This window comes from Lingula anatina, chromosome 2 (assembly GCF_051362555.1).
Source record: "Lingula anatina isolate TDL-2025a chromosome 2, LinAna3.0, whole genome shotgun sequence".
In the NCBI taxonomy this organism is placed as follows: Eukaryota; Metazoa; Brachiopoda; class Lingulata; order Lingulida; family Lingulidae; genus Lingula; species Lingula anatina.
Window position 1 is genome coordinate 2,264,512 of NC_141768.1, and position 27,869 is coordinate 2,292,380.

At 34.2% G+C, this 27,869-nt stretch overlaps 1 protein-coding gene across 2 annotated transcripts; it reads left to right on the forward strand.

The window, feature by feature from the left end:
• The first annotated feature begins 32 nt into the window (after positions 1 to 32).
• Positions 33 to 27,331, forward strand: LOC106180633 (DNA-directed RNA polymerase III subunit RPC1). Of its 2 annotated transcripts, XM_087007082.1 has the most exons (37): positions 33 to 305; positions 645 to 780; positions 1,264 to 1,413; positions 1,708 to 1,867; positions 2,118 to 2,272; positions 2,858 to 2,911; positions 3,168 to 3,289; positions 3,764 to 3,863; positions 4,188 to 4,265; positions 4,434 to 4,571; positions 4,844 to 4,995; positions 5,364 to 5,505; positions 6,018 to 6,158; positions 6,401 to 6,598; positions 6,871 to 7,006; positions 7,362 to 7,526; positions 7,890 to 7,974; positions 8,215 to 8,302; positions 8,620 to 8,731; positions 9,284 to 9,397; positions 9,675 to 9,832; positions 10,137 to 10,292; positions 10,641 to 10,762; positions 11,055 to 11,140; positions 11,437 to 11,529; positions 12,146 to 12,241; positions 12,533 to 12,684; positions 13,277 to 13,363; positions 13,624 to 13,689; positions 14,033 to 14,149; positions 14,536 to 14,644; positions 15,437 to 15,509; positions 15,876 to 15,975; positions 16,222 to 16,290; positions 16,514 to 16,577; positions 21,904 to 21,973; positions 23,119 to 27,331. In XM_087007082.1, the coding sequence occupies exons 1-37, from the start codon at positions 262 to 264 to the stop codon at positions 23,192 to 23,194; spliced, it is 4,164 nt and encodes a 1,387-aa protein (XP_086863208.1). In that variant the 5' UTR covers positions 33 to 261; the 3' UTR covers positions 23,195 to 27,331. The 2 variants fall into 2 exon arrangements, with proteins under 2 accessions (XP_086863208.1, XP_013420117.2); XM_013564663.2 differs by lacking the exons at positions 13,277 to 13,363; positions 13,624 to 13,689; positions 14,033 to 14,149; ... (5 more) ...; positions 21,904 to 21,973; positions 23,119 to 27,331 and having other exon boundaries at positions 11,607 to 12,241; positions 12,533 to 12,683.
• The last annotated feature ends 538 nt before the right edge of the window (positions 27,332 to 27,869 follow it).

Below are 27,869 nucleotides of genomic sequence, written 5' to 3' on the forward strand. Positions count from 1 at the left end.
TCTTGTGCAGAGCGGCTGCTAACTCTTGACAAGTGTTAGAGAGTATAGTCAATGGTCGAAATGTGAGGTGAAACTTTGATGCAATGTTCCCAGTGTAGTAACGCAGTTCTCTGTTAATCTAATATGACTTGATACTAATAAGCATTTTAGGTGCGTGATATTCTTTCAGTGATTATTAACAGTTACAACCACAGTGCGAAGCGGTTGCAGTATTGTTATCAACCCCCTGTACACGTGAAGGCAAGTCAAGTCCAGTCAACTATGGTGAAAGAACAGTTCAGAGAAACAGATGTGGCGAAGAAAATGTAAGCATTAATCGATGTCATTGAGGGAATTACATAGTCAGTTACTAGAGCAAAATCTTATAAGCACATAAAAATAAATGACACAAGTTGGATGGATATTTCTATTCAGTAAATGGAAGGTGCATGTGTAAATTACGGTGTGTATTTTTTTAAAACAAATATAATTAAAATAAATTATATAATGTAAAATAAATGTAAAAAAATATTTTTAAAATAATAATTTTGAAATAATTTGAGGACAATACAGATGTATGAGTAAAACTGGGCTGACAAAATGAAACCAGTCTGAAAAAAAGATACCAACTTCTTATCAGGTTATTATAACTTTTGCCATTTCAGAAGCCATGTGCGTTTTGGTTTGTTGAGCTCGGAGCAGATGCGACAGCAAGCCCACATCCATGTTGTCAGTAAGAACCTGTACATGCAGGATGGCAGTAGGAAGCCAGTTCCCTATGGTGTGCTGGATCATAGAATGGTCAGTGGTGATTAATGCAGGGATGAGATTTTCCCAATTTCCAACTTTGGGGAGCCAAAAATATCATTGGCCAATGTAGCCCATTGGATCTCAAGCCATATTTTTAGATTTTTTCACAAAATGTCAGACTTGGCCAACAACAGGAAGCTGCTCTTTTTCAGGGCTTTCTTTAGCAAATATTTTGAGGGTCCTAGAATTTTTTAAAAATGAAATTTTCCCATACAGACTTACACACAGCACTCCCATTTATGGTTTCTGATGTGTACTATTTGATAGAAAAAAATTTTGATTTCTTGAATTTTGTCTTCAGAATACAGCAAAACTGATTATAATTGTGGTTCATCAAAAATGTAGGAAAATATTAAAGGAAAAAATAAATATTTAAGATTTAGCCTGGATAGAAGGCTCAATAAAAAGAAGATCTTTTCGAAGCACAATCACTATGTCTCATTTGATTTCAATGTTAACTCTATATTATCCTAGGGCACCAGTGAGAAGGACAATAACTGTGATACATGTGGCAAGAACCTGGCTGACTGTACGGGACATTATGGCTATCTTGACCTGGAACTACCTGTCTTCCATATTGGCTACTTCCGGACATGTATAACTATATTACAAACTATATGCAAGGTACTGTGATTTGTTGGTGAAGACATTTTCATGCTTTAAACTTGCAGGATTTGTCCATAGAAGTTTAAGCCAGGTCAAGTTTAAATTTATATATTATTTTAAAGTTTTTTCCTGATTTTTAGGTCTGTTTTTTTTGCTGCACTTAGATATTTTAATGTTACTGCGAAAAGTTTCATTTAAAAAAAAATTAAAAGGAAAGAATCTTTTTCATTCACTGAAAATATCTCAAATAAGTTAATGGTCCAAATTGTTTGCTTTCCTGTCCAAATAATCATGTTGCTTTTATCTTTTTAGACTTGCAGTAGAATACTTCTTCAGGATAATGACAGAAAACATTTCCTAGAAGTTCTCAAGCGTCCAGGAATGACATATTTACAAAAGAAGATGCTGAAGAAAAAGATCATGGAGAAAGCCAAGAAAAATGCCAATTGTCCATATTGTGGATCATACAATGGTAGAACAGATTGCTTTAACAAAAATGTGATTTGATGGCGCGAAGTAATAGAAAGTTGGTGTATATAGACATTACTTGTTATCTGCCCAAATATTTCATTTGAACACCAATTTAAATAGTGCTTAAGTTAACAGTTTTGAATTCTCTTTTTATTCCTACATCTGCTGCAGTATAATTTCCGAAGTACACAGAGAGGAAAATTTTCTTTCGTTAGGACAGAACAAGGTCTTTAACGGTCTTTCCTTTTTAGGCACAGTCAAAAAATGTGGAATGTTGAAAATATCCCATGATAGATACAAGCAAACCAAGAAAAACCAAGACCCAGCCGTAGTAGAATTTCTCGGTTCATTTGAAGAGGCCATGGAACAAAACAAAGACATTGAACCTCTTCTTAGTAAAGCACAGGTTGGTGTGTTTACAAATAAAGTTGATTGGTGTTTTCAGGGGCTCATTTAATTTTTTTCGGTTATATTGTAAATATAAATTTATGATTAGTAACTGTGTATTATTTAAAGGTGCCCTACACTTCATGTTCAAGTCCCGTTTTACTAAAGAATGTAATTGCAAGCTTTTTTAAACTAATCATAAAGTAACAATTAGTCTAAAATACCAGCACACTTGGGGAGTAGAGCAAGTATTAGCCATAAAATACTGGTCAGTTCTCTTCTGTACACCAGATGCAATATACTCACTTAAGATTACAACTGATTAATTTTGGATCAAAATATATTTTTGATTTTTAAGTTAAATCCAATATCTCGTTAAGTGCAATCAGTGGAATTAGCATAATTGTCTGACATTCCTCCTCAAGCATCTAGCCGGTAATTAACCCAGAAACAATGCCCCTCTAGCCGCTCAAGTTAAGCTGATTGTACTTACCAAGAGCCCCTGCAGAATTGGACCAACCCAACTAGTACCATGTGTCTATCAGCAAGCTCCCTTAGCAACTGTAACCATGCATCCTGTTGTAGTATCTTGTCTTGTTTCCAGGACATGTTGAACCCCCTGGTGGTACTTAATCTCTTTGACAGGCTGCCTGATGAGGTAAGTTTGTAATGCTGATATGACACTCACTCTGACTCCAAATTTAATTAAGATTAATAGATAATATAAAAAAGATTTATGAACTAACTAGGTAAAAAAGCCCCTTAGATTCTTTGTAAAAATAGCTGTGAAAAACAAATAAAAATACCTTTATATAACTACTGACAAGTATAAATTGTAACTTGTCTGTGATATTCATGAATCTAAATCTAGAACACAAATATTGTCTTCATTACATATATATGTGTACTTACAGGACATACCATTGTTATTAATGACTACAGACAGTGGACACCCCAGGGATCTAATACTGACCAGAATACTAGTGCCCCCACTGTGTATAAGGCCTTCAGTGGTCTCCGACCTCAAGGCTGGAACGTGAGTCCTCGAATATTAATTTCTGAGATTTTTTAATACATTTTTTCAAAGCTAAGATAAAGTATTCTTTCATCATTAATTTGTGTGCAGTTATTTCCATAATCTAGAAATTTGTTTAGGTTTTCTGTTATGATGAAAAGAATGTTTTCAGGTTATTTGTGTCATATCTTTGTAAATTAAAGCAGACAAGTGCTATTCTCTATGAGATCAGTATTTTTCTCTTTTGGGCACCTTATATGTTTTTAACAGATTTTAGTTAGTTATTGCTACAACTGCAAATTTAGATTCTGCTACTGTTGATAGCATGGCCTTGTTAGTAATGAAAAACCATTTGGCTCAAGTTTTCAGGAAGAAAATTGGTGAGTTAAATTGTCATTTAGAGGTTACATAGGAAAAAAGAAAGTGCAAGATGCTGTATGATTGGTGTATTTTTAAAATTGGTTGAGATCATTTTAATCTGTGTGCTTTATTTAGCAACGAAGATGACATTACTATGAAGATAACAGAGATCATATTTCTCAATGATGTCATCCAGAAACACAGAGCAACAGGAGCCAAGATGCAGATGATTATGGTCAGTGACATCTTTCAAAGTCAAAAAATCTTATACTGTTTTTCCTATGCCATTGTAATAGTGCAGAATTTACATATACAGTAATATTTAGATTAAAGGTACAGGGAAAAGGCATTTTTCTCATGTTTTTTTAAAAAATGACTTAAATGGTCAACTTTAAAGATGCAATCTCATGTATTTTCAGATTAGTAATTCTTTAATTTTATGTGGTATATTTATGTTTTGGAAAGTAATTAACTAGTGGTATTTCAGATAATGTTTCATTTGGAAGAACTTGTGAAAATTATTTATTTGTTTTGATGAAGTTTCTCTTGTTGTTTCCAGGAAGACTGGGATTTTCTGCAGCTGCAGGTGGCGCTACTGTACAACAGTGAAACTTCCGGAATTCCAATAAACATGCAGGTATCTACATCTGTCAGTCACCCAGGAGCTGATTTCTCAATATTATGGTGACTCACTGGAATGAATCCAGGCAGAATAAAGAAAAAAATACTATGCAAGCATAGTTAATTAGTTAAAGGATTAATCTTCCACTTTTAATTGAGATTATAATTTGACTTCTGTTTGTAGCCTCGTCATCCAATGAGAGGGTTTTGTCAGAGGCTGAAGGGCAAACAGGGTCGTTTCCGTGGCAACCTGTCTGGAAAGAGGGTGGACTATTCCAGTAGAACGGTGATCTCACCAGACCCCAATATGAGGATAGATCAGGTGAATAGAAGATCATTTTCACAGAAGGAGCTTGGCTTTTGTTTTGAGAATATTGGGATGATATATGGTTTTGATAGTTGAATTTAAGGTTTACCATTAAATTTGAGAGGCAGAGGATTTTATTCATTTTTTTGTCTAGCCACCTTACTGCTGTTAGTGACTTTTTTTTTAAAGAAAAAGATCAGAAGATTGGATATAACATAATTGAAGTAATAGCACAGGTTATAAAATTGCAAATGCCAGTGGAATTAAGTTTAGCATTTTCATGACAGGTGTCGGTCCCAGAGCATGTTGCCAAAATCCTGACGTACCCAGAACGAGTGAACAAGGCTAACATGAACTTGATGAGAAAACTGGTCATGAACGGCTGTGATGTACACCCAGGGGCCAACTTCATACAGCAGAGAGACACCAATGTGAAAAGGTAACATGGCTGACTTGGCTTTATAATACCCATGATGTCTCTGGATAATAGTTTTATTTTCTTAGGTATTCTTAGAATATTGTCTTTGATAATAAATATTTTGTCCTATGATGAATAATTTGTAATGAATAGATAGCTGTTGAAAGACATATACTTGGATTAAGTTTGTAGAAGTCAAGGCTATATATCCTTTGTTATTTACCACTAGGTAGCAAACCTAGCTTGAATTTGAACCCGAAGGTCAGAATCATCTGTGCAGTTTATGTTTTAGTTGGTATCTATTCTTTGTATTGGCCTAATCTCGTTTTACACAAAAAGAAAACAAGTATAATAAGTTGGTGAAAAAATCTAGTTTATGTTTACCACAGATTTTTGAAATACGGGAACCGCCAAAAGATCGCCCAAGAGCTGAAGTATGGGGACACAGTGGAGCGCCACCTACTGGATGGAGACATTGTTCTCTTTAACAGACAACCTTCCTTGCACAAACTTAGTATTCAGGCTTTCTTTGTAAGTGGAGGTGTAAAATTTGTCGAGATTGAATGGGTATAATAAAGCTGATTCAAAAGAAACTATGATGATGAAGTTTTAAAGTAAATTACCAACAGTTGGAAAGAGATTTTGTATTGATTTAACATTTTTATGCTTTGTAAGTATCACTACAATGGACAGGGGCGGATCCAGAGATATTTTCTGACAGTCTTCCAAATTATCTTTGTTAATTCGTCTTCAATTTTTGACCGTCTTCCAACAAAAAATAATGGATACCCCTGATGGATATTAGAATTCATTGACTTAGATAATATTTCATCTGAACATTGTTGTTTTCTCATCTCACTATCTCTTGTTTTGTGTAGAAATATACCTTGCAGTTCACAAATATTGGCCAGCAGTGTCTTATGACGCAGATGATATATATATATATATATATATATATATATATATATATATATATATATATATATATATTTTTTTTTTTTTTTTAAATCTTTTTTAACTCTGTAATAAACTGTTCCCCCCAGGCCAAGGTGATGCCCCACAAGACGTTCAGGTTCAATGAGTGCGTGTGTAATCCTTTCAATGCCGACTTTGATGGCGACGAGATGAACTTGCATCTGCCACAAACTGAGGAAGCCAAGGCAGAAGCCCTCATACTCATGGGGGTAAGGGTCTTTTTTCTTAGTCTTTTTGTTTTTAATATTAATATTTAAGGACATGATCTTAGTACATAACTTGAGATATTGGGTGAGCTTAATGAAATAATAATTTAAAATTTCTGTTTTTTATGTAAATTCAGAATTTCTATAGATTTGGCAAAAATTTCAGATTCAAGCCACAGACTGTGATCAATGAAGATGATCATTCTTTAATAAAGATAATTATTTTTGCTTTGATCTTTCTGTAGTCCAAGTCCAACATAGTAACTCCAAGGAACGGTGAACCTCTCATAGCTGCCATACAGGATTTTATCACTGGGGGCTTCCTCATTACACAGAAGGATATATTCTTTGATAGAAGCAAGGCAGTACAACTGGCTGCCTCTCTGCTCTCTGGGGGTGACAGTAATCTGAAAATAGATCTTCCACCTCCAGCTATTATGAAAGTAAGGAGCTTTGTTTTCTTGTCATGTAAAAAATATAAAAATATGATTGTTATGGGGCAGTGCATTGTTTGCTTCTCTTTCTCTTTGGAATGAGCAAAATGGCCCAAACCAAAAGTTTAAAGCAATTACAGGAAAGCATGAAAAATTACTTCTTTTTAATATGTTGTCTACCAAAAGTGATAGATAATTTTTTGCTTGTTTTTGTTTTTTTTGGTATTGAGTTTTTAGGTGATATGAAAGACTAATTAAAGACTCTGTCATTTTACCTTCAGCCCTGTAGACTTTGGACTGGTAAACAAATCTTCAGTCTGATTCTAAAACCCAACAAGGAAAGCCCCGTGAAGATCAACCTGAAAACCAAGGGAAAGAACTACAGCAGTGGGGAGGATATGTGTGTGAATGATTCTTGTGAGTTCATACTTATGTATCTGATGGAATTATAAATAGAAAAAAAATAATAAGTAAAATACCAGTTTTAATCAAACAAATAAAGATGATCCTACAAATATTCTTTCCTGGAATGATGGATAGAATGATCTGTAACCTGAATGTGTATGGTGTCAGTTCTTTGTTTGAGATTAAGATTAACAAAGAAACGGCTTAAATATAAGAAACAGATGTCCACAGATACCCAGTCAAAAATTTGTATTCTAAATATTGTAGTTTAATCAGTCTATAGTATCATATGAACATGTATTTCAAAAGCACAGGTTTGTGCATAGGTAAAATGATAAAAAACTGTTATTTCCGCTCTCCTCTTCAGTTGTGGTGATATACAACAGTGAGTTACTATGTGGTACTATGGACAAAGGAACACTTGGAGGGGGGTCCAAGAATAATATCTTCTATCTTCTGCTCAGAGACTATGGAGAGAGCTACGCAGCAGGAGCTATGGCAAGGCTCGCCAAGCTCTGTCCTGCTTTTCTGAGTGAGTGTGAATGTGGTTTAAATTTGAATATAAATATATAGAGGGAGTAAATAAAGTTGTGGTATTAGTGATTCATAGAGACTGATAGATTGTTAGATGGAAAATTAACTTACAGGTTTGAGATTAGCAACTTTCCATGATGGATGGAAGATTTGACAGCATTAAAACTGTCCTTAATGAGTTTAATTTTGAAAAATTTAAAGAAAATTTATTTGCTGGAAATAAACATTGTAGTGCCATTTATATTATGTTATCACTAAGTTACAGGTAAATGTCCAGCCTTGAAAAAAATTCTAGGTTTTATTTTCTTACTTGAGAAGAAAAGTGGATATGAAATTTCTTTCTATACTCTGATTTCTCCAGGTCACCATGGGTTTTCCATAGGCATAGGGGACGTCACTCCTGGTTTGGGGTTGTTGAAGGCAAAGCATCAGTTACTGGATGATGGGTAAGCACTGATGTTTTGTGTTATTTATTTATTTATTTATTTATTTATTATTTTTTTTTTTTGGAGGGGGGGGTATCTTTGTAATATTTATTTAAAAATTTCAAGCTGTGATACCGTTATGGAATTCGTATTATTTCTTAGTACTTAAAATCAAGACGTTCTCATGTACCTTTCAGTCACAGGAAACCATATTTGACATTATTTAAAACATGTCCAAACTGTTGATGATCTGTGTTGCAGGTATTCCAAATGTGATCAGTATATTCAGGAACTGGCCGACGGCAAACTGCAGTCCCAGCCGGGGTGCTCTCCTGAACAGTCCCTAGAGGTACTTATATCTTATTTAATATTAGAATCCAAATCTTTGCTGATTTTTTCATTTCTGTATTTATTCATATATCATTAATTCATTTTTTGTATTGTGGATATCTGTTATCCTATTTGTATGCAATTAAAAACATAATAGCTATTTTTTGGGTATGCTCCACCTTCTATTTCAAGAAGATGCATCTCATTATAACCATGAAACACTAAAAAAAAAAATGAACATTTTGTCACTTGTGCCATGTCAGCATATATACAGTTATAAAGGTGTTCGTTTTTATTTTTTATTTAAATTTATGATTTTATTTTTATTTCCCTCAGGCCATGATATTGAAGGAGCTCTCTGTGATCAGGGATCTTGCTGGCAAAGCTTGTTTGAGAGAGCTGCACAAGAGCAATAGTCCACTGATTATGGCCATATGTGGCTCAAAAGGTAAGATCATTTCATATCTGATTACCATTTTGTGATATTAGCTTTGCACAGTTTTCAAAAGTAAGGAAGAATATATGAAATAATAATGTTGTCGGATGTTAATGTAAATATAATTTCCCATAGATTTTAGATCGATCTATCCCTGTGGGGAGTCTCACTAGATTACTGTCAGCTTAGCCGGCTTGAGCGTCTGTCCTGGCTACTAAAAGCTGTAAGGTAATTAACTATGGTGCGCGCTCGACTGACTGCAATTTAGCGTGAACCCCCAGGGAGTTAGGTTGATCTAAATTTAAATCTCTGGATCGATCTAAAGCTCTGGTAATGCACCCTTAGTGGATCTCTTTGGAATTTGTTGCCATGAATCTGCTCAAACTGCAGAAAAGTTTGGGGCACCATATTCGCAAAAGAGACATTATGGGTTTGAAACTTTTAGTGACCATTGTAAGTAATGTCTCCAGCAAAGACACTTATTTCAATGCTTCTCTTCACCCAGTGTGTTACCCCTAAGGTCATGTAAGTAGAATTCCATATTTTCCAACCATTTTATTCCAGGGTCCAACATCAACATTTCTCAGATGATAGCTTGTGTGGGGCAACAGGCCATTAGTGGCAGCAGAGTGCCCAATGGGTTTGAGGACAGAGCTTTGCCACACTTTGAGAGACACTGTAAGATTCATTCTATTTGTTCTTTTTGCCATTTACATTCAAAAGATTCATTGTTATAATTCTAGAAAGATTAAAGTTTAAAGTCTAGTCATTGTATTATTTTGATATTTATGACCTATGAAGGCATTATTTTGTCTGATATCAATTTTGAATGATTTTAGAGGTATACACTTCTTTCCAAAATATTCCCCAACAAGAGAAATTATTTTAAAAAGGTTTTCCAGCTGACAGAATGAATGAATATGGATGATTTCTTTAAATTATTTTTTTTCTGCAGCAAAAATTCCAGAAGCCAAAGGGTTTGTACAGAACAGTTTTTATTCTGGTTTAACACCAACAGAGTTCTTCTTCCACACCATGGCTGGCAGGGAGGGTCTTGTAGATACTGCAGTCAAGACGGCAGAGACTGGCTACATGCAAAGGAGGCTGGTCAAGGTAAAGGTCATTTAGGATATGACCTTGTCATTGTAGAGAAATTAACTTTTGGAGCTGGAAAGAATTTTGCACACTTTTTGATTGATTGAAATATATTTTGGATTTGGAAACATATGAATTTGTGTTTAAGCAATGTTAACAAGCAACATTGCAGTGTACAAATGAAGCTATACACTACATCATTTTCAATTCAAGCAATTCTATCATTCATATTTAGAACACCACAGTAATTATATGCCAATTTTTTTAATTGATTTAAACTTTATAGGCAATAGATAATATATTTGTGCTATGTTTTTGACAGTCCCTGGAAGACCTATGTTCGCATTATGACTTGACTGTGAGGACATCTATGGGAGATATTGTACAGTTTGTATATGGTGGAGATGGCCTTGACCCTGCTGCCATGGAAGGCAAGAGCAAACCTCTGGATTATAAAAGGGTTCTTTCTCACATAAAGGTGAGATATATCATGTTAAAAGAAAACAATTCAGTTAATTCAAATGTTAATTTAATGATGTTGTTAACAATTAAGGGAATGACTTTTACTCGACATTTGAAATGACTTGTTTTTGTGATTGTTAACAATATTTGAATGTTTCATATAATACTATGATTCATTGCTTATATATTATACTTCAGCATTATCATTTCTGTATTTACTAAGCCATAAAGATTTTTCTCATTTTCACCAATTTCACATATTTATGGGCTTAGTCTGTCAATAACACTTAGATCTTTACATTCTGGAGAGCTGTAAGATTGACAGTTGGGCCTGACATTTCACCTTTATTTTTTTTTGCTTTAGAATAAATTCTCAGGTACTGATGAGGAGTCTCTTAGTGCTGCTGCTCTGGAAGATTTAGTGGATAAGGAACTGAAAAACAACAAATACAGAGAGTGCCATGAAGACTTCCTGCAGGAATTAAGGTGTGTTGAGGCTGTGTCTCTGGTGGCCATCTTGGAAAATATGGTCATTGGAAGTCAGCCGGTTGTACAGCCACATTAAAAACTCAGAATATTGCCCATTTTCTGTAATCTGGCAAGTTTATTTATTTTTATTCCAACTTGTTAAGTGATCAAGTCAGATGTTCTTGGCACAACAAAAAAAATCTGTTTTCAGACATCTGTTATGAGTTGGCAACGTTGTATTTTATGGTTGGCCAAAAATAAAAATTAATATTTTGAGAAAGTATCACACAATTTATTGCTGTTGTTTCAGAGACTTCATGGAGCAGACATGTAAGACTGTAGCTGAGACTAGGAAGAAAATGAGACTGGATAACCCACACCTAATCAGACCAAAAGGTAAAATAGAATAGGCCAATGTAACCCTGTTAGACATGTAGGGTATATAAATTTGCATCTTTATTGATGCATTAATATACTTCTGTAAACGTTCAGTTTCTAAACTGTTCCTTTTTGTTTACTCACAGTCTTACATCACCTAATTCATTTATTTATTCATTTGAGTTTGACTTTGATCCCTGATCTTACAAACAACTGACAGCGATTAAGTTAAGGAAGGTTTATACCTTGGTTTCACTAAAAAAACATCAAGGTAAGACTTGCTCTAATCCTTGACCACCTCCATACCTTTCCAGCCCTGTACCAGGTAGACCGACTGACCCTGACACAGGTGACGGAGTTCCTGGAGTGCTGCCGAGATAAATATATGAGGGCCAAAGTAGAGCCAGGTAGAGGGATAGATAGTAGTTATATTATCCAGGGACAGCAGTGGGAACAGTGTCATGTTATATGTTATATTATCCAGGGACAGCAGTGGGGGCAGTGTCATGTTATATGTTATATTATCCAGGGACAGCAGTGGGGGCAGTGTCATGTTATATGTTACATTATCCAGGGACAGCAGTGGGGGCAGTGTCATGTTATATGTTATATTATCCAGGGACAGCAGTGGGGGCAGTGTCATGTTATATGTTATATTATCCAGGGACAGCAGTGGGGCAGTGTCATGTTATATGTTACATTATCCAGGGGCAGCAGTGGGGGCAGTGTCATGTTATATGTTATATTATCCAGGGACAGCAGTGGGGGCAGTGTCATGTTATGTGTTACATTATCCAGGGGCAGCAGTGGGGGCAGTGTCATGTTATGTGTTACATTATCCAGGGGCAGCAGTGGGGGCAGTGTCATGTTATATGTTATATTATCCAGGGACAGCAGTGGGGGCAGTGTCATGTTATATGTTATATTATCCAGGGACAGCAGTGGGGGCAGTGTCATGTTATATGTTACATTATCCAGGGACAGCAGTGGGGGCAGTGTCATGTTATATGTTATATTATCCAGGGACAGCAGTGGGGGCAGTGTGTGCACAGAGTATTGGAGAGCCAGGAACACAGATGACACTGAAAACTTTTCATTTTGCTGGTGTGGCTTCTATGAATATCCTTTTTTTTATATAGAACCAAACTTTTACCCTTTTCTTTTGGGGTGTGTGGGGGTGGGGGGGATAAATATTGATGAAGTTTTGATATCTTGAATTATTTCAAACTCAGGGAAGGATGGCATTATAAACTAAAAGTAGCAATCTGCTGGTTTCTTGACAAAAAAAGTGGATAAATGATTTACAATACATCTATTCATGTTTGTTAAAACTGGGTTTCAACTATTTAATGGTGTTTGAGGTGGATTTTAGCAATGCATTGCAACATTTGTACCTTAACTGTTATTCACATATCACATTGGGTGTCCCCCGTATCAAGGAAATCATCAATGCCTCCAAGAATATCAGCACCCCCATTATCACGGGGGCACTAGTTGATGAACACGACGCAGAAAAGGCGCGGATTGTTAAAGGAAGAATTGAGAAAACTTTACTTGGAGAAGTATGGTGGTCAATATGTGTGTTTAGATAGCTGTTTATTTTGTTCTTTTAAACAACTCGTCTTATATACTGACTTGCGTGTTTGACTGGTTCTTTTATATTGTGTAATATACACCTTTTTGATAGATTTGGGGTCAATTTAAAATTATAGTTGTGTGTTAATAGTTCAGAAACATAAGCTGTACTTGAATAGTATCATTCACACAGAATTAAAATTTCAAGTGGAGCTAGAAATTGACCTTCACAGTTTTTAGCTCACAAATTTCATTTATCACATGGTAATTACAATTCAATATATCAATTTATTGAGTTGATTTGATTTGCTTTAGTAATACATTAACACAAATAGATTATTTACATAGTAGCATCTTATAGAGTAGTATCAGACATGAGCTTTTTCCTCAGAAAAGCAGAATTCCATATTTTTAAATTCAATTCTTATGGTTCCTGAGATTCGTCAAGGTTAGGTGTTGGGTCCCATGATAAATGTTTAAGAGTTTTTTAAACCTAGGCTCATGTCTGAGTATGCAATAGCCATACTATTTTTTTTTCCTTTGGCTATATGTAAAGTCCAATGTCTACATCTCCCCCAGGTGTCAGAGTATGTTGAGGAAGTCTTTTTGCCAGATGACTGCTTTCTGCTGGTCAAACTGGATCTGGACAGAATAAGATTGCTAAAGGTAGGACAAGTTTGCTTTCAAGATAAAAGATGCCTTATTGTGAGTTGATTATTTTACTGTCTTCTCAGTTTTTAATTAATTGGTTTACTGAAGTTTTTAATAAGATAAAAGAATGAGTGTATGATAAACATATTCTTCATGTGAAATGTAGAATGCAACACCCTCGTCATTCATGAAATTAACCATCAGTTGTGATTACGAAAGTGAAAATCTGTATCAAATAATAAGTAGGAATACAGATCTTTATATATATTTTTCAGTTGGAGGTGAATATTGATACCATCAGAGAGTCCATATTAACTGCTAAACTCAAGGTGAAACCCCAGGTTGGTTGAATAGGTCATATACTTCATTTACATTTACACATTCTTGAAAAAAAGTACAGTTATAACAAGAGATAAAGCAGAAAGTTAGTTTTTAGTTGGTTGTGTCAAGATTTGAATAAACATTTAACTGAGGCAGTTCAATGATGATAAATTATTTTTCTGGAAAAGGAAAGGTTTTAACCTTTCTAAAATGAAGAATAAATGTTATTTCTTGCAGAAAAAATTTAACACAGAAATTTACCATTGACCTCTCAGTTTTTTTTCTCTCTTTAATATAATCATGCACAGATGAAAATGGAATTTATTTCCCAACTTTATAGGGCATTTTTCTTTCCTTTTCCAGCAAATCCAGCTCCATGGGGATGCTATCCTGTGTATCACCCCCCAAGAAACCAACAAGAGCTCCATGTACTATGTCTTACAGCAACTGAAGGCAGATATACCCAAAGTTATCATTAAGGTAGAAGGCAGATATTTGACAGTTTTTTATTACTTATTTTACAAATTATTTTTATTTTCATTACAGGTAAAGGAGGGATGGGGTTTTTTTTCCTTGCAACATATCTTTTTGTTACCTATTTTGAAACATTTTTAGATGATTATCATAGTAATTACTTAGATTTCAACACACTGAAACTATTCAAAAAAGTAAATGCATAAATGCATTGACTCATATTCATTTACCAACATCATAAAATTTTTAATTTAGGATTTTATGTTTGATATTTTTTAATATTTTTAACTGCATTGTAATGTTTGTTTTAAAGCAGTGTATTGATCAGTAATGTAAAAACAAGTTGTTTTGTTACTGAAAAAAGGAAATAAAGTCATGTTCTGTGACTGCAGGGTCTGAAGTCAGTGACGAGAGCAGTTATTCATGCAGACGAGAAGAAAGGGGAATGTTACAAGTTACTGGTGGAAGGAGACAACCTCCGCGAGGTGATGGCGACACCTGGTAGGTGGCTTATTATACTTTTTGTTATTTTTATTAGTATTTTATTTATTTATTTATTTATATTTTTTGATAGGTGCAGGAGTATTTAAACACTGTATTAATGAGAAACAAATGTGCTCATATTATTGATAAAGCAATCAAGAAATATTGTCAGACACCTACACCATTGGCATCGGGTGAAACTTGTATACATAAAAAGTGACTTGAAATGTCATGTTTATCTGCATGGCTGCATTTCTAACTAATATGGATGGCACCATTAAAGGTGTATGCCGCATCAATTAGTTTGATGAGTTGTTCTCTGATAATTGATAGTTGCTTTATTTTAACAATTCATGTCTGTTTCAGTGAATGCTATTAAGCAGTATATTCCGAGGAAATAATTTTGGCATTTCCTTTCAGCCATCTGACACTTTATGTCTGTGCTCACCTCCTGCATTGATAGAAATGAACACAGACAGTTTTTGTTTTGTTTAGGAGACTTTTTGTGTGAAATTATTACAGATTCCATTCTGTTTTGAGGAAAATTGACTGCTGATGAAGATCAATTTATTTGAACCTGTATTCAAGGTGTCGGTTATGCTGTTGATGTTTTTATAGTGGAAATTGATTTTTGGATAAAAAGCCAATGTTTATTTTTTATTGTGCTTTTGATTGACATGTTTTTATCTGCATGGGTTTTAGGTTATTGATCAAAAACATCCATTAGATGTTTGTTACAGTGCTTGAAATGATTTGCCTTCTGCACACAGACATACATAATCAATTATTTATTGCTCTGTCTAATTTCAGGTGTTAAAGGCCCAGAGACGTATTCAAACAACACTTTTGAAGTTGAAAAAACTCTTGGCATTGAAGCTGCAAGGTAGATGATATAGGGATGTATCACTGACTTGCTGGTACATGACTGGTCACTGTGTAATAGCCCTGGTAGTTAACAGTGGCCAGTCTCCAAGCAGCAGGTTAATTTGAAGATTTTCCATGCTTCTTGTTCCTATAACTGTTTTTCAGATAACCTTCAAACTTATTGGCTGCCTTAAACCTTTTTTAGTTATTTGCTGTACACCCTTATTTGTTTTTCTTGTAACAAAAATGAAATGTGTAGTTTGCTGCTATAAAAATCAACAAATTTGTTCACACAATCAGAGATATGTTAATTGAAGTGTTATGTTCACTCTCAATGGTCAGACTGTTCACTTTTAGTTTTATTTACTCATTTTTTCCATTTTAGAACCACTATCATGAAAGAAATCGTGTATACAATGGAAAACCATGGGATGAGTATAGACCTTCGCCATGTTATGCTGTTAGCTGATCTTATGACATTTAAGGCAAGCTTGATAAATTCATTGGAAGTATTAAATAATCTTTTTCGGACTAGTTTTTAAAAAATTAAAGAGTTTGAAAGAAAAAATTGTTAAGAACATGAATAAAAAAGATATTAGTACACAAATAAATGATTGGTCCTAACTGATGAAATATTTTATAAAGAATTGATATTTAAAAAAATTGTACATTACAAAAAAAAAGCATTGAGAAGGAAATTATTTTTCCTGTTAATTGTTTTGTTAAAATAGGGGGAAGTCCTTGGTATCACACGTTTTGGTTTAGCCAAAATGAAGGAAAGTGTTCTTATGTTGGCCTCTGTGAGTATTTTGCTTTATCGATTATCATTACATTTCAACTTCCAAGACAACTTTTTGGTTATGTAATTAGAAATTTGACAGGAAGTCGTAGAATTATTGAAGTAATCAGTCATTTTGTTTTTAATTCTCAATTTTCAAATTTCCAATCAAACTTAAATGTTTTATTAGAGACTGTTCAATCACATGTGGATTCCATACTGATTCCATTGAATTCCATCCTTAGTTTGAGAAGACTACAGATCATTTATTTGAAGCTTCTTATCATGGAGAATCGGATGCTATTTGTGGTGAGTGCTAACATATTTTTTTCATTTTTTTGAAAATGGAAATATTGAAAAAGGAAACAAAAGAAACTTAAATAAAAACAAGGCAGCAAAGCTGTCAAATGTACAGACAAAAAGCAGGAAATAACTATGCACAAAATAGGCTACTGCCAATTCTGATGCAAAAGTACATAATGTTAAACTGCAAATTCAACATCAAATTTTAACAAGACAGCACTGTTCTGAAATGGGTTTATTTCCATTTTTAACACTTTTTTAACATAAAACAAAATGAACAGTTTACTGCCATTTTTATATGATCAACTAAGAAAATTAATGATATTGGAAAAATATCAATAGAACAGTGTTAAATGTCCAATTTCCTCCATTCTGAGATTCTGAACATAGTGAATGATTGAATCTGACAAACTGCAATGATATGAGTTTATTTCCATTTTTGACACTTTATTACACAATACACGATAAAAAGTTTACCATCATTTTTACATAATCAACTAACAATGTTGTAAAGATGCAGGAAATGTCAAACAAACACTTTTACGTATCTTATTAGTTTAATAATGAGACTGTTAACATGCCTAAGAATTGAATCTGAGGAAATGTGAAACAAGACAGCACTGTTCTGACATGGGTTTATTTCCATTTTTAACACTTTTTTAACATAAAACAAAATGAACAGTTTACTGCAATTTTTATATGATCAACTAAGATAATTGATGAGATGGGAAAAATATCAATAGAATAGTGTTAAATGTCCAATTTCCTCCATTCTGAGATTCTGAACATAGTGAATGATTGAATCTGACAAACTGCAATGATATGAGTTTATTTCCATTTTAGACACTTTATTACACAATACACGATAACAAGTTTACCATCATTTTTACATAATCAACTAACAATGTTGTAAAGATGCAGGAAATGTCAAACAAACACTTTTATGTATCTTATTAGTAAAATAATAAGACTGTTAACATGCCTAAGAATTGAATCTGAGGAAATGTGAAAAAACAGCATAACTTCTAAAATGATGGCCCGATTATGCTGATTTTCGAACTCAACCTGCATTTTAGTAAGATTGACCACTCCTGTGAGTTTAATGGCAATTGGCCTATCGGTTTTTCTTATATTGTGTTTACAGTGTTGCACATATGCTGAAAAAAAGGAAAAAACAGCATAACTAGTAAAATAGTGGCCCGATCATGCCAATTTTCGAACTTGATCTGCATTTTAGTAAGATTGATTACTCTTGTGAGTTTCATGACAACAGGCCTAACGGTTTTCCTTAAAATGTGTTTACAGGGTTGCATATATGCTGAAAAGTGATAAAACAGCATAACTTCTACAATAATGGCCCGATCATGCTGATTTTCGAACTTGACCTGCGTTTTATGAATATTCATCAGCTCTGTAAATATAAAAGCAAAAAATAAAACTGTGTTCCACTTATCGTGTTTACAGTGAAAGTGCACGGCGACGGCATTGCCATCGGCATCGGCATCGGCATCGGCGACGACGGCGACGACAGACGCAGGTGATGGCAATATGTACAGACACATCTGTGTCTGTACATAAAAACAGCATAACTTCTACAATAATGGCCCGATTATGCTGATTTTCGAACTTGACCTGCATTTTATGAATATTCAGCAGCTCTGTAAATATACAGCCAAAAAGTAAAACTTTCTTCCACTTATCGTGTTTACAATGAAAGTGCACGGCGCCGGCGACAGTGATGGCAACGACGGCAACGACAGACGCAGGTGATGGCAATATGTACAGACACATCTGTACATATTAACTGTACTGTTTGAGAACAGTAAGTGACATGGTTTTTCTTAAATGGTCATCATGGGAGCAGTGCCCAAAATAGGTTTTTTTCAAATTTTGATGCAATATTACATAATGTTTGACAGCATAATGACCATCAATTTTAATAATAAAATATTAGTATTATGGATATTCAGAAAATGTGACTAGCAAAGGTCTTCAGGCCCATGGAACTTCAAAGTCACACCTTAAAAATGCCAAAATGTAAACAAGACTGCACTGTTCTGAAATGGGTTTATTTCCTGTTTTAACACTTTTTTAACATAAAACAAAATGAACAGTTTACTGCCATTTTTTATATGATCAACTAAGAAAATTGATGAGATGGGAAAAATATCAATAGTGTTAAATGTCCAATTTCTTCCATTCTGAGATTCTGAACATAGTGAATGATTGAATCTGACAAACTGCAATGATATGAGTTTATTTCCATTTTTGACACTTTATTACACAATACACGATAACAAGTTTACCATCATTTTTACATAATCAACTAACAAGGTTGTAAAGATGAAGGAAATGTCAAACAAACACTTTTATGTATCTTATTAGTTCAATAATGAGAGTGTTAACATGCCTAAGAACTGAATCTGTAGAAATGTGAAACAAGACAGCACTGTTCTGAAATGGGTTTATTTCCATTTTTAACAATTTTTAACATAAAACAAAATTAACAGTTTTCTGCCGTTTTTATATGATAAACTAAGAAAATTGATGAGATGGGAAAAATATCAATAGAATAGTGTAAAATGTCCAATTTCTTCCATTCTGAGATTCTGAACATAGTGAATGATTGAATATGACAAACTGCAATGATATGAGTTTATTTCCATTTTTGATTCTTTATAACACAATACACGATAACAAGTTTACCATCATTTTTACATAATCAACTAACAATGTTGTAAAGATGCAGGAAATGTCAAACAAACACTTTTACGTATCTTATTACTTAAATAATAAGGCTATTAACATGCCTAAGAATTAAATCTGAGGAAATCTGAGGAAATGTGAAAAAACAGCATAACTTCTAAAATAATGCCCCGATTATGCTGATTTTCGAACTCAACCTGCGTTTTAGTAAACACGATAAGTGGAGGGCAGTTTTACTTTTTGGCATAATATTTACAGAGCTGATGAATATTCATAAAACGCAGGTCAAGTTCGAAAATCAGCATGATCGGGCCATTATTGTATAAGTTATGCTGTTTTTTCACTTTTCAGCAAATATGCAACCCTGTAAACATTTTGTGCATAGTTATTTCCTGTTTTTTGTCTGTACATTTGACAGCTTTGCTGCCTTGTCTTATATTGTGTTTACAGTGTTGCATATATGCTGAACAATGAAAAAAACACATAACTACTAAAATAGTGGCCCGATCATGCTGATTTTCGAACTTGACCTGCGTTTTAGTAAGATTGATTACTCCTGTGAGTTTCATGACAACAGGCCTAACGGTTTTCCTTAAAATGTGTTTACAAGGTTGCATATATGCTGAAAAGTGAAAAAACAGCATAACTTCTACAATAATGGCCCGATCATGCTGATTTTCGAACTTGACCTGCGTTTTATGAATATTCATCAGCTCTGTAAATATAAAGCCAAAAAGTAAAACTGCCTTCCACTTATCGTGTTTACAAGGAAAGTGCACGGCGACGGCATCGGCATCGGCATCGCCATCGGCGACGGCGACGACAGACGCAGGTGATGGCAATATGTACAGACACATCTGTGTCTGTACATAAAAAGAAAAGAAATGATGCAACTAATGAACAATAGAATTTTTTTAATGGAAGTCAGGATGTTTGTTTTTCATTTTTTAAATAAATAATGATGTGCACAGTTGTTATGAAAGCTAAGGACCCATGTGAATTCAATGTGAAACGAAGATGAATGATAAGGGTTGCTTTGTCTTTTCCACTTTATTTATACAGTGTGTGCCTTAAACTTTTGAACTTATAGGCCATCCAAGCCATCAGAGTCTGAGAATTTACTGGCCTGAACATGACATCACTGGCTGGATTCCAATTTTAAAAACAATTGAATTACTAAAATTAAACATTGAGTTTAATCAGGCTTCCTATTACAAATAAGAACAAAAACATGAGAGTTTCAAATGGTTATTTGTAAAAAAAAAAAAAAGAAAGACTTCTGCAAGAACATTTATCAAATGAATTGCGGTACAGCTAAAAAAAATCCATTGCCCGGTCAGGCCAGTAACTAACTGTCCTTTCAGAAATTTCCCCAGCCTGGTCCAATTGCTACTTGCATTGGCATTCAGGCCATTGGTTAACATATTTCTCTGTGAAAATTTGTCTCATTTAACGTCCTTTTACGGTTCTTAATCTATTTTAGAACATTTGGTGGTTATTTTGTTTTTTTTTTTTTTTACAGTTCTAATGTTGTCCTGTGATGAATGTAACAGTTCAACAACTGTTTTAGGAAGTCCTTCAAAATGTCCTAGATCAGGTTAAGAACATTTTACAATAAAAGAGAAAAATATTATGTTCTAGGACAGATTGAGCACCATAAGTGAGCGTTAAATGAGACAATTTTTTGCAGGGAAATAATGGACGGCATCATCAAGTTGCTTGCCCTTATTCCACTTTATCTTGTGAAAACTGTCTCACCTGGTTTAAGTGCAGTGACTGGTTATAGGCTTTCGTTGTGTTTTAACTTACTGTTAATGGAATCTAGAAGTTAAGACCATTACTTTTTGAGTAACTTTCAAAACATGTGCAGACTTTTTAAATGGATATTAAAAGAAATATAAAACAAAAACATTTGCATAAAGAGTTTAATAATATAATGCTTGGGTTACTTCATAATGTTAAGTATAAAATGTAATGTTTTTCTCAGCTGAGTTTTAACAATGAAGAGAAAAACCCATCAATGAAATATAGATCTTTATTGTGACGGAAATCTGTTTGTTTTGACCAAATAAATGGTGAAAGAAAGAGGGAATCCAATAGTTGTTTAGTCTATAGCCTCCCAAGGGTTAGTATTGTTAAATTTTTCCCCTTTGATGAAAAGTATTAATCAGAACAGAATAAAAATTTTATTGAGCCACCATTGTAGAACCAGATGGATTATGGATTAGTGGCTACATTGTTATTAAAGGGATAATAACTGTTCATTTGGCCAAAAAATGAATTTTCCTGGGGTAAAGGACAATTTTCCCTTACTTACCATTGGTTAATGAATCCATTCCCACATTCAATGTTAGTTCCTGTTTTTTTCTAAAAGTTTGGTTTTTTGTAATATTGTCTTAAGAAATTATTACAGAATGTAGCCACCTGTGGAGGTCACGTCATGTGATGGCAAGCACAAACTCCAGAATAAATGCATGAATTGCCTTTTTGGTGGTAAAATAGAATTTATTATATTTCTCCGAGTGGTTTGCAATGTGTTTATAGTGAAATATAAATATCATTAAAACGGTTGTTATCCCTTTAAGTATTTTTGAGTATTTATGATGATGTTGTTGCTGTTTTCCAGGTGTCAGTGAGTGCATTATCATGGGCATCCCAATGACAATTGGCACTGGACTTTTCAAGCTTCTTCATCAATATCCTTTTCATGTGTTTTATGATAAGTATGAGTATACATATATAATTTCTCACTTTCTGCCACATTTAAATGGACCTTAACAGTAGGAGTATTGATTCACAAACACTACTGGGTGTGAGATTAGTTCCATGTACTCCAATGGGACATGAGGCATAAAAAAATTCTCAAAGACTATTTCTTATCAGTTTTTCCCTATACTTAATCTCTCCTCAATCTTTCCTCTTTTTCAAACCCAAAAGTACTGTATAGAAGTGATATTAAGACCATCATAATTTGGTTTTAGCCTAGGAGATATTTTAGCATTTCTTGTATTTTCACTACTGCTACTATTTGTAAAAATGTAATTATCACCTGACAAGTGTATACTGTTGTGCAAGATAGATAATAGCTCTTAACAGAAATTTGGATAGAATGAAGCTAATAATCTCAAACCATTTTAAATGTTCACGTTACAGTCACCTCACTTTGTCAACTTAAGTCTTGTAAAATAACGGCAAAGTATTGATTCCTTTTCATTAATTATTCATGCTTGTTAATTACTTAATGGAAATCATTATTTATTGATTTATCCCAAGTGAAGGTAATGTACATGACTATTTTTAAGATTATGTCCTGCCTAATATGTGAAATCAATATGCATATTCGATTTCCCATAGTTTAAGTGCTCATTTGAAAAATAGTCTTAATGATATTAATTTCCATCACAAATTTTAAATTTCAGTAACTATGCCCTATATGAATGGACATTTTGTGACAAAATTTTAGCAAAGTAAACATTACTTTTATAAAAATTGAACCTAAAAGCTGTTCAATCAAAATGGCTTACAACATAGCATCAGTCAGGTGGAGGACATTTCACAAATCTGTACTTTGAGCTACTGTAAAAAAAAACTTAATCAGTGTCTTTTAGTGGACTTTTTCAAAGAACCAAGGAGCTGTTTATTTTTTCATTATATCCTTATGTCATGGACAAGTCCACTTATACACATTGTCAAGTGACCAAGTGCTTGGTTTTGTCATGTAAAAAAAAGGGCAGAGTGTTAAAAAAATTACCCAATGTGTGTGCCATTTGTTAAGCATAGTTACTCCACGTACGTTCAAATGAAGATTTGTATCCAGTTTGTATCCTTAACCAGATATCACAGCCGACAGGGATCGACCGCCCAGCAGACGACCGCTGATATTTGACGTTCCCGATCTTCACGTGCCAACTCTATGATCCCTCACCAAAATATAGCCCTGTGCCCGCCATTCTTAGAGGTTTAATAACTTCACGAGTAGAGTGATTCTCCTATACGCCTCCAAGGCCGTGAAGTGGAAGAGTTTGGAGAGAGGGAGTTAGGACATTGCCTATTGATTGGCCCAGTACTCCAGAAAACTTGATTTCCACCATATTGAAAAATGTTCTGGGGAAGTCTGGGCGGTCAGACGTGAGAGGAATCTCGGTTAATCATCTCCCCGGGTTTCACACTCGTCTTCTACGATTTGGCCCGGGTTGGAACTGCGTGAGACTGGAGAATGGTTTTAATTTGGTTTGCTTTATTTGACGTAACAGTCTCAAACAGGAGTTTATTTATTCATTTTTTTTCTTGCAGAATGTTGCATTGTATTCCATGCTAGAAGATATTCTCACTTTTGCAATAAAGAAAGTTGTATTACGCCAGTTGTAATGAACATATTTAGAATATTTCACTTTTTTATACCTGAAAATTTCTTAAATCTGATGTTTACTGCAAAAAAAAAAAAATTGCCACGATGAAAAATGAATGTATATCTTATTTAGCAGGACATAGTAGAGTGCCAATTTTAATGTGTCCATTTCTTCCGAAATTCAAAAGCAAAATCCTCTTGAAAAGACTAAATAAATTTTTCATATGCAAGTGACTGTGAAGTGAAAATGGAAAGAAAGCGAACTATAATATTATTCATTATCAATTATTATGTACAGACACAGATGTGTCTGTACATATTGCCATCACCTGCGTCTGTCGTCGCCGTCGTCGCCGATGCCGATGGCGTCGCCGATGCCGTCGCCGATGCCGGCGCCGTGCACTTTCCTTGTTAACACGATAAGTGGAGGGCAGTTTTACTTTTTGGCTTTATATTTACAGAGCTGATGAATATTCATAAAACACAGGTCAAGTTCGAAAATCAGCATGATCGGGCCATTATTGTAGAAGTTATGCTGTTTTTTCACTTTTCAGCATATATGCAACCCTGTTAACACATTTTAAGGAAAACCGATAGGCCTGTTGTCATGAAACTCACAGGAGTAATCAATCTTACTAAAACGCAGGTCAAGTTCGAAAATCGGCATGATCGGGCCACTATTTTAGTAGTTATGCTGTTTTTTCACTTTTTAGCATATATGCAACATTGTTAACACATTTCAAGGAAAACCCATAGGCCTGTTGTCATGAAACTCACATTAGTAATCAATCTTACTAAAACGCAGGTCAAGTTCGAAAATCAGCATAATGGGGCCATTATTTTATAAGTTATGCTGTTTTTTCACATTTCCTCAGATTCAATTCTTAGGCATGTTAACAGTCTCATTATTTAACTAATAAGATATGTAAATGTGTTTGTTTGACATTTCCTGCAACTTTAAAACATTGTTAGTTGATTATGTAAAAATGATGGTAAACTTGTTATCATGTATTGTATAATAGAGTTTCAAAAATGGAAAAAAACTCATATCATTGCAGTTTGTCAGATTAATTCATTCACTATGTTCAGAAACTCGGAATGGAGGAAATTGGACATTAAACAGTGTTCTATTGATATTTTTCCCATGTCATCAATTTTCTTAGTTGATCATATAAAAATGGCAGTAAACTGTTAATTTTGTCATATGTTAAACAATTGTTAAAAATGGAAAAAAACACATTTCAGGACAGTGCTGTCTTGTTTACATTTTGGCATTTTCAAGGTGTGACTTTGAAGTTCCATGGGCCTGAAGACCTTTGCTTGTCACATTTTCTCAATATCCATGATACTAATATTTTATTATTAAAAATTGATGGTTATTATCCTGTTAAACATTATGTAATATTGCATCAAAATTTGAAGAAACCCCTATTTTGGACACTGCTCCCATGATGACCATTTAAGGAAAACCATGTCACTTACTGTTCTCAAACTTACAGGAAAGAAACATGGGACTAAGATACAGTTTAATTAGGCAATGCAGTCTGTTTGGTAATTCTTTCTGGCAGTTAAACAGTTTTTTGTGAAAATTAAATTTGTCACATATTGGCATTTTCAAGGTGTGACTTTGAAGTTCCATGGTCCTGAAGACCTTTTCTAGTCACATTTTCTGAATATCCATGATACTAATATTTTATTATTATGTACAGACACAGATGTGTCTGTACATATTGCCATCACCTGCGTCTGTCGTCGCCGTCGCCGTCGTTGCCGTCGCCGGCGCCGTGCACTTTCCTTGTAAACATGATAAGTGGAAGGCAGTTTTAATTTTTGGCTTTATATTTACAGAGCTGATGAATATTCATAAAACGCAGGTCAAGTTCGAAAATCAGCATGATCGGGCCATTATTGTAGAAATTATGCTGTTTTTTTCACTTTTCAGCATATATGCAACACTGTAAACACATTTCAAGGAAAACCGATTGGCCTGTTGTCATGAAACTCACAGGAGTAATCGATCTTACTAAAACGCAGGTCAAGTTCGAAAACCGTCATCATCAGGCCACTATTTAAGTAGTTATGCTTTTTTTCACTTTTCAGCATATATGCAACATTGTAAACACAATATAAGAAAAACAGACAGGCCAATTGTCATTAAACTCACAGGAGTGGTCAATCCTGCTAAAACACAGGTTGAGTTAAAAAAAATCAGCATAATCGGGCCATTATTTTAGAAGTTATGCTGTTTTTTCACATTTCCTCAGATTCAATTCTTAGACATGTTAACAGTTTCATTATTTAATTAATAAGATACGTAAAAGTGTTTGTTTGACATTTCCTGCATCTTTACAACATTGTTAGTTGATTTTGTAAAAATGATGGTAAACTTGTTATCATGTATTGTGTAATAAAGTTTCAAAAATGGAAATAAACTCATATCATTGCAGTTTGTCAGGTTCAATCATTCACTATGTTCAGAATCTCAGAATGGAAGAAATTGGACATTTAACACTGCTCTATTGATATTTTTCCCATCTCATCAATTTTCTTCGTTGATCGTATAAAAATGGCAGTAAACTGTTAATTTTGTTTTATGTTAAAAATTGTTAAAAATGGAATAAAACATTTCAGAACAGTGCTGTCTTGTTTACATTTTGGCATTTTCAAGTTGTGACTTTGAAGTTCCATGGGCCTGAAGACCTTTGCTAGTCACAGTTTCTGAATATCCATGATACTAATATTTTATTATTAAAAATTGATGGTCATTATGCTGTTAAACATTATGTAATATTGCATCAAAATTTGAAAAAAACCTATTTTGGGCACTGCTCCCATGATGACCATTTAAGAAAAACCATGTCACTTACTGTTCTCAAACAGTACAGTAAATATGTACAGATGTGTCTGTACATATTGCCATCACCTACGCCTGTCGTCGCTGTCGCTGTCGCACTTTCATTATAAACACGATAAGTGGAAGGCAGTTTTACTTTTTGGCTGCTTGGTAATTCTTACTGCCAGTTAAACAGTTTTTTTGTGAAAATTTAATTTTTCACATATTGGCATTTTCAAGGTGTGAGTTTGAAGTTCCACAGGCTTGAAGACCCATGCTAGTCACATTTTCTGAAAATCCATGATACGTATATTTTATTATTAAAAATTGACGGTCATTAGGCTGTTAACCATTATGTAATATTGCATCAGAATAGAAGAAAACACAATTTTGGGTGCTGCTGCCATGATGACCATTATGGGAAAACCATGTTACTTATAATTGCCAAACTTTCAAAAAAGAAATACAGGACTAAAATGCAGCCTGAGTTGGAAAAGTAGTCTAATTGGCTTCTTTTTCTGGAAGTTATACATTTTCAAAGTGTGAACTTGAACTCCCATGGGCCTGAAGCCTTATGCTTGTTACACATTTTACTTACATTGGTATTACCTGTTGAGCATAATTAAAATTTGATGTTGAATTTGCAGTTTAACATAATGTACTTTTGCATCAGAATTGACAGTAGCCTATTTTGTGCATAGTTATTTCCTGTTTTTTGTCTGTACATTTGACAGCTTTGCTGCCTTGTTTTTATACTGTCACTATTTGTGCGTGCAGTAAACAATTACTGACACTTGCAATATACGCTCGTGGTTGGTCTATATCGGAACTTACATCGGAGTTCAATAAATGACGCATAGATGAATGATTAGACATCATTCCTTTATTTGTTTCTATCACCTTTTAAGTTCATCCCACTTCAAGACCCCCCCTAATATATACTTGTGTAATAGCTCATGCACAATTGCTGTACGAAGATCGATCTAACTCCACGGGGACTGGCTGAGTGCAATTACATATACATATTTTAATCTGTTAAAAACACGCCTCCTCTTGATTTGAATAGAATACAGGAAAGCTGGTAATAATACGAGTAATGTACTTTGGAAATGAGAATTAATCTATTATTAATAGTAATCTGATTCCTCTCAGGAGTTGAAACGGGGGGGGGGGGGTGCAACCCACGCGTTATGCACACGGAGAAGGCAAATGTGGCTTGAAGACAAAAAGGGGGAGGGGAGTTATGCTTAAAGTACGCTTGCCCCCTAAGAAAAGACCTTTGCAATAGCATTATCAATGTTGAATTATTTTGTGCCGCTGTTAACCTATATCGTTCAGAAAAGATTTTTCGATAGTTCAGTCAACAATCACGCTTTAAGTCAAGTGCTACAGCCTGCAAGCCCTTGATATG

Bases quoted from the DNA above. Each gene is read 5' to 3' on its own strand.
- LOC106180633 (XM_087007082.1), top strand. From the start codon at position 262: ATGGTGAAAGAACAGTTCAGAGAAACAGATGTGGCGAAGAAAAT. The intron at 1,414-1,707 runs GTACTGTGATTT...TTATCTTTTTAG, and splicing joins TATTACAAACTATATGCAAG to ACTTGCAGTAGAATACTTCT. The intron at 5,506-6,017 runs GTAAGTGGAGGT...TGTTCCCCCCAG, and splicing joins TTAGTATTCAGGCTTTCTTT to GCCAAGGTGATGCCCCACAA.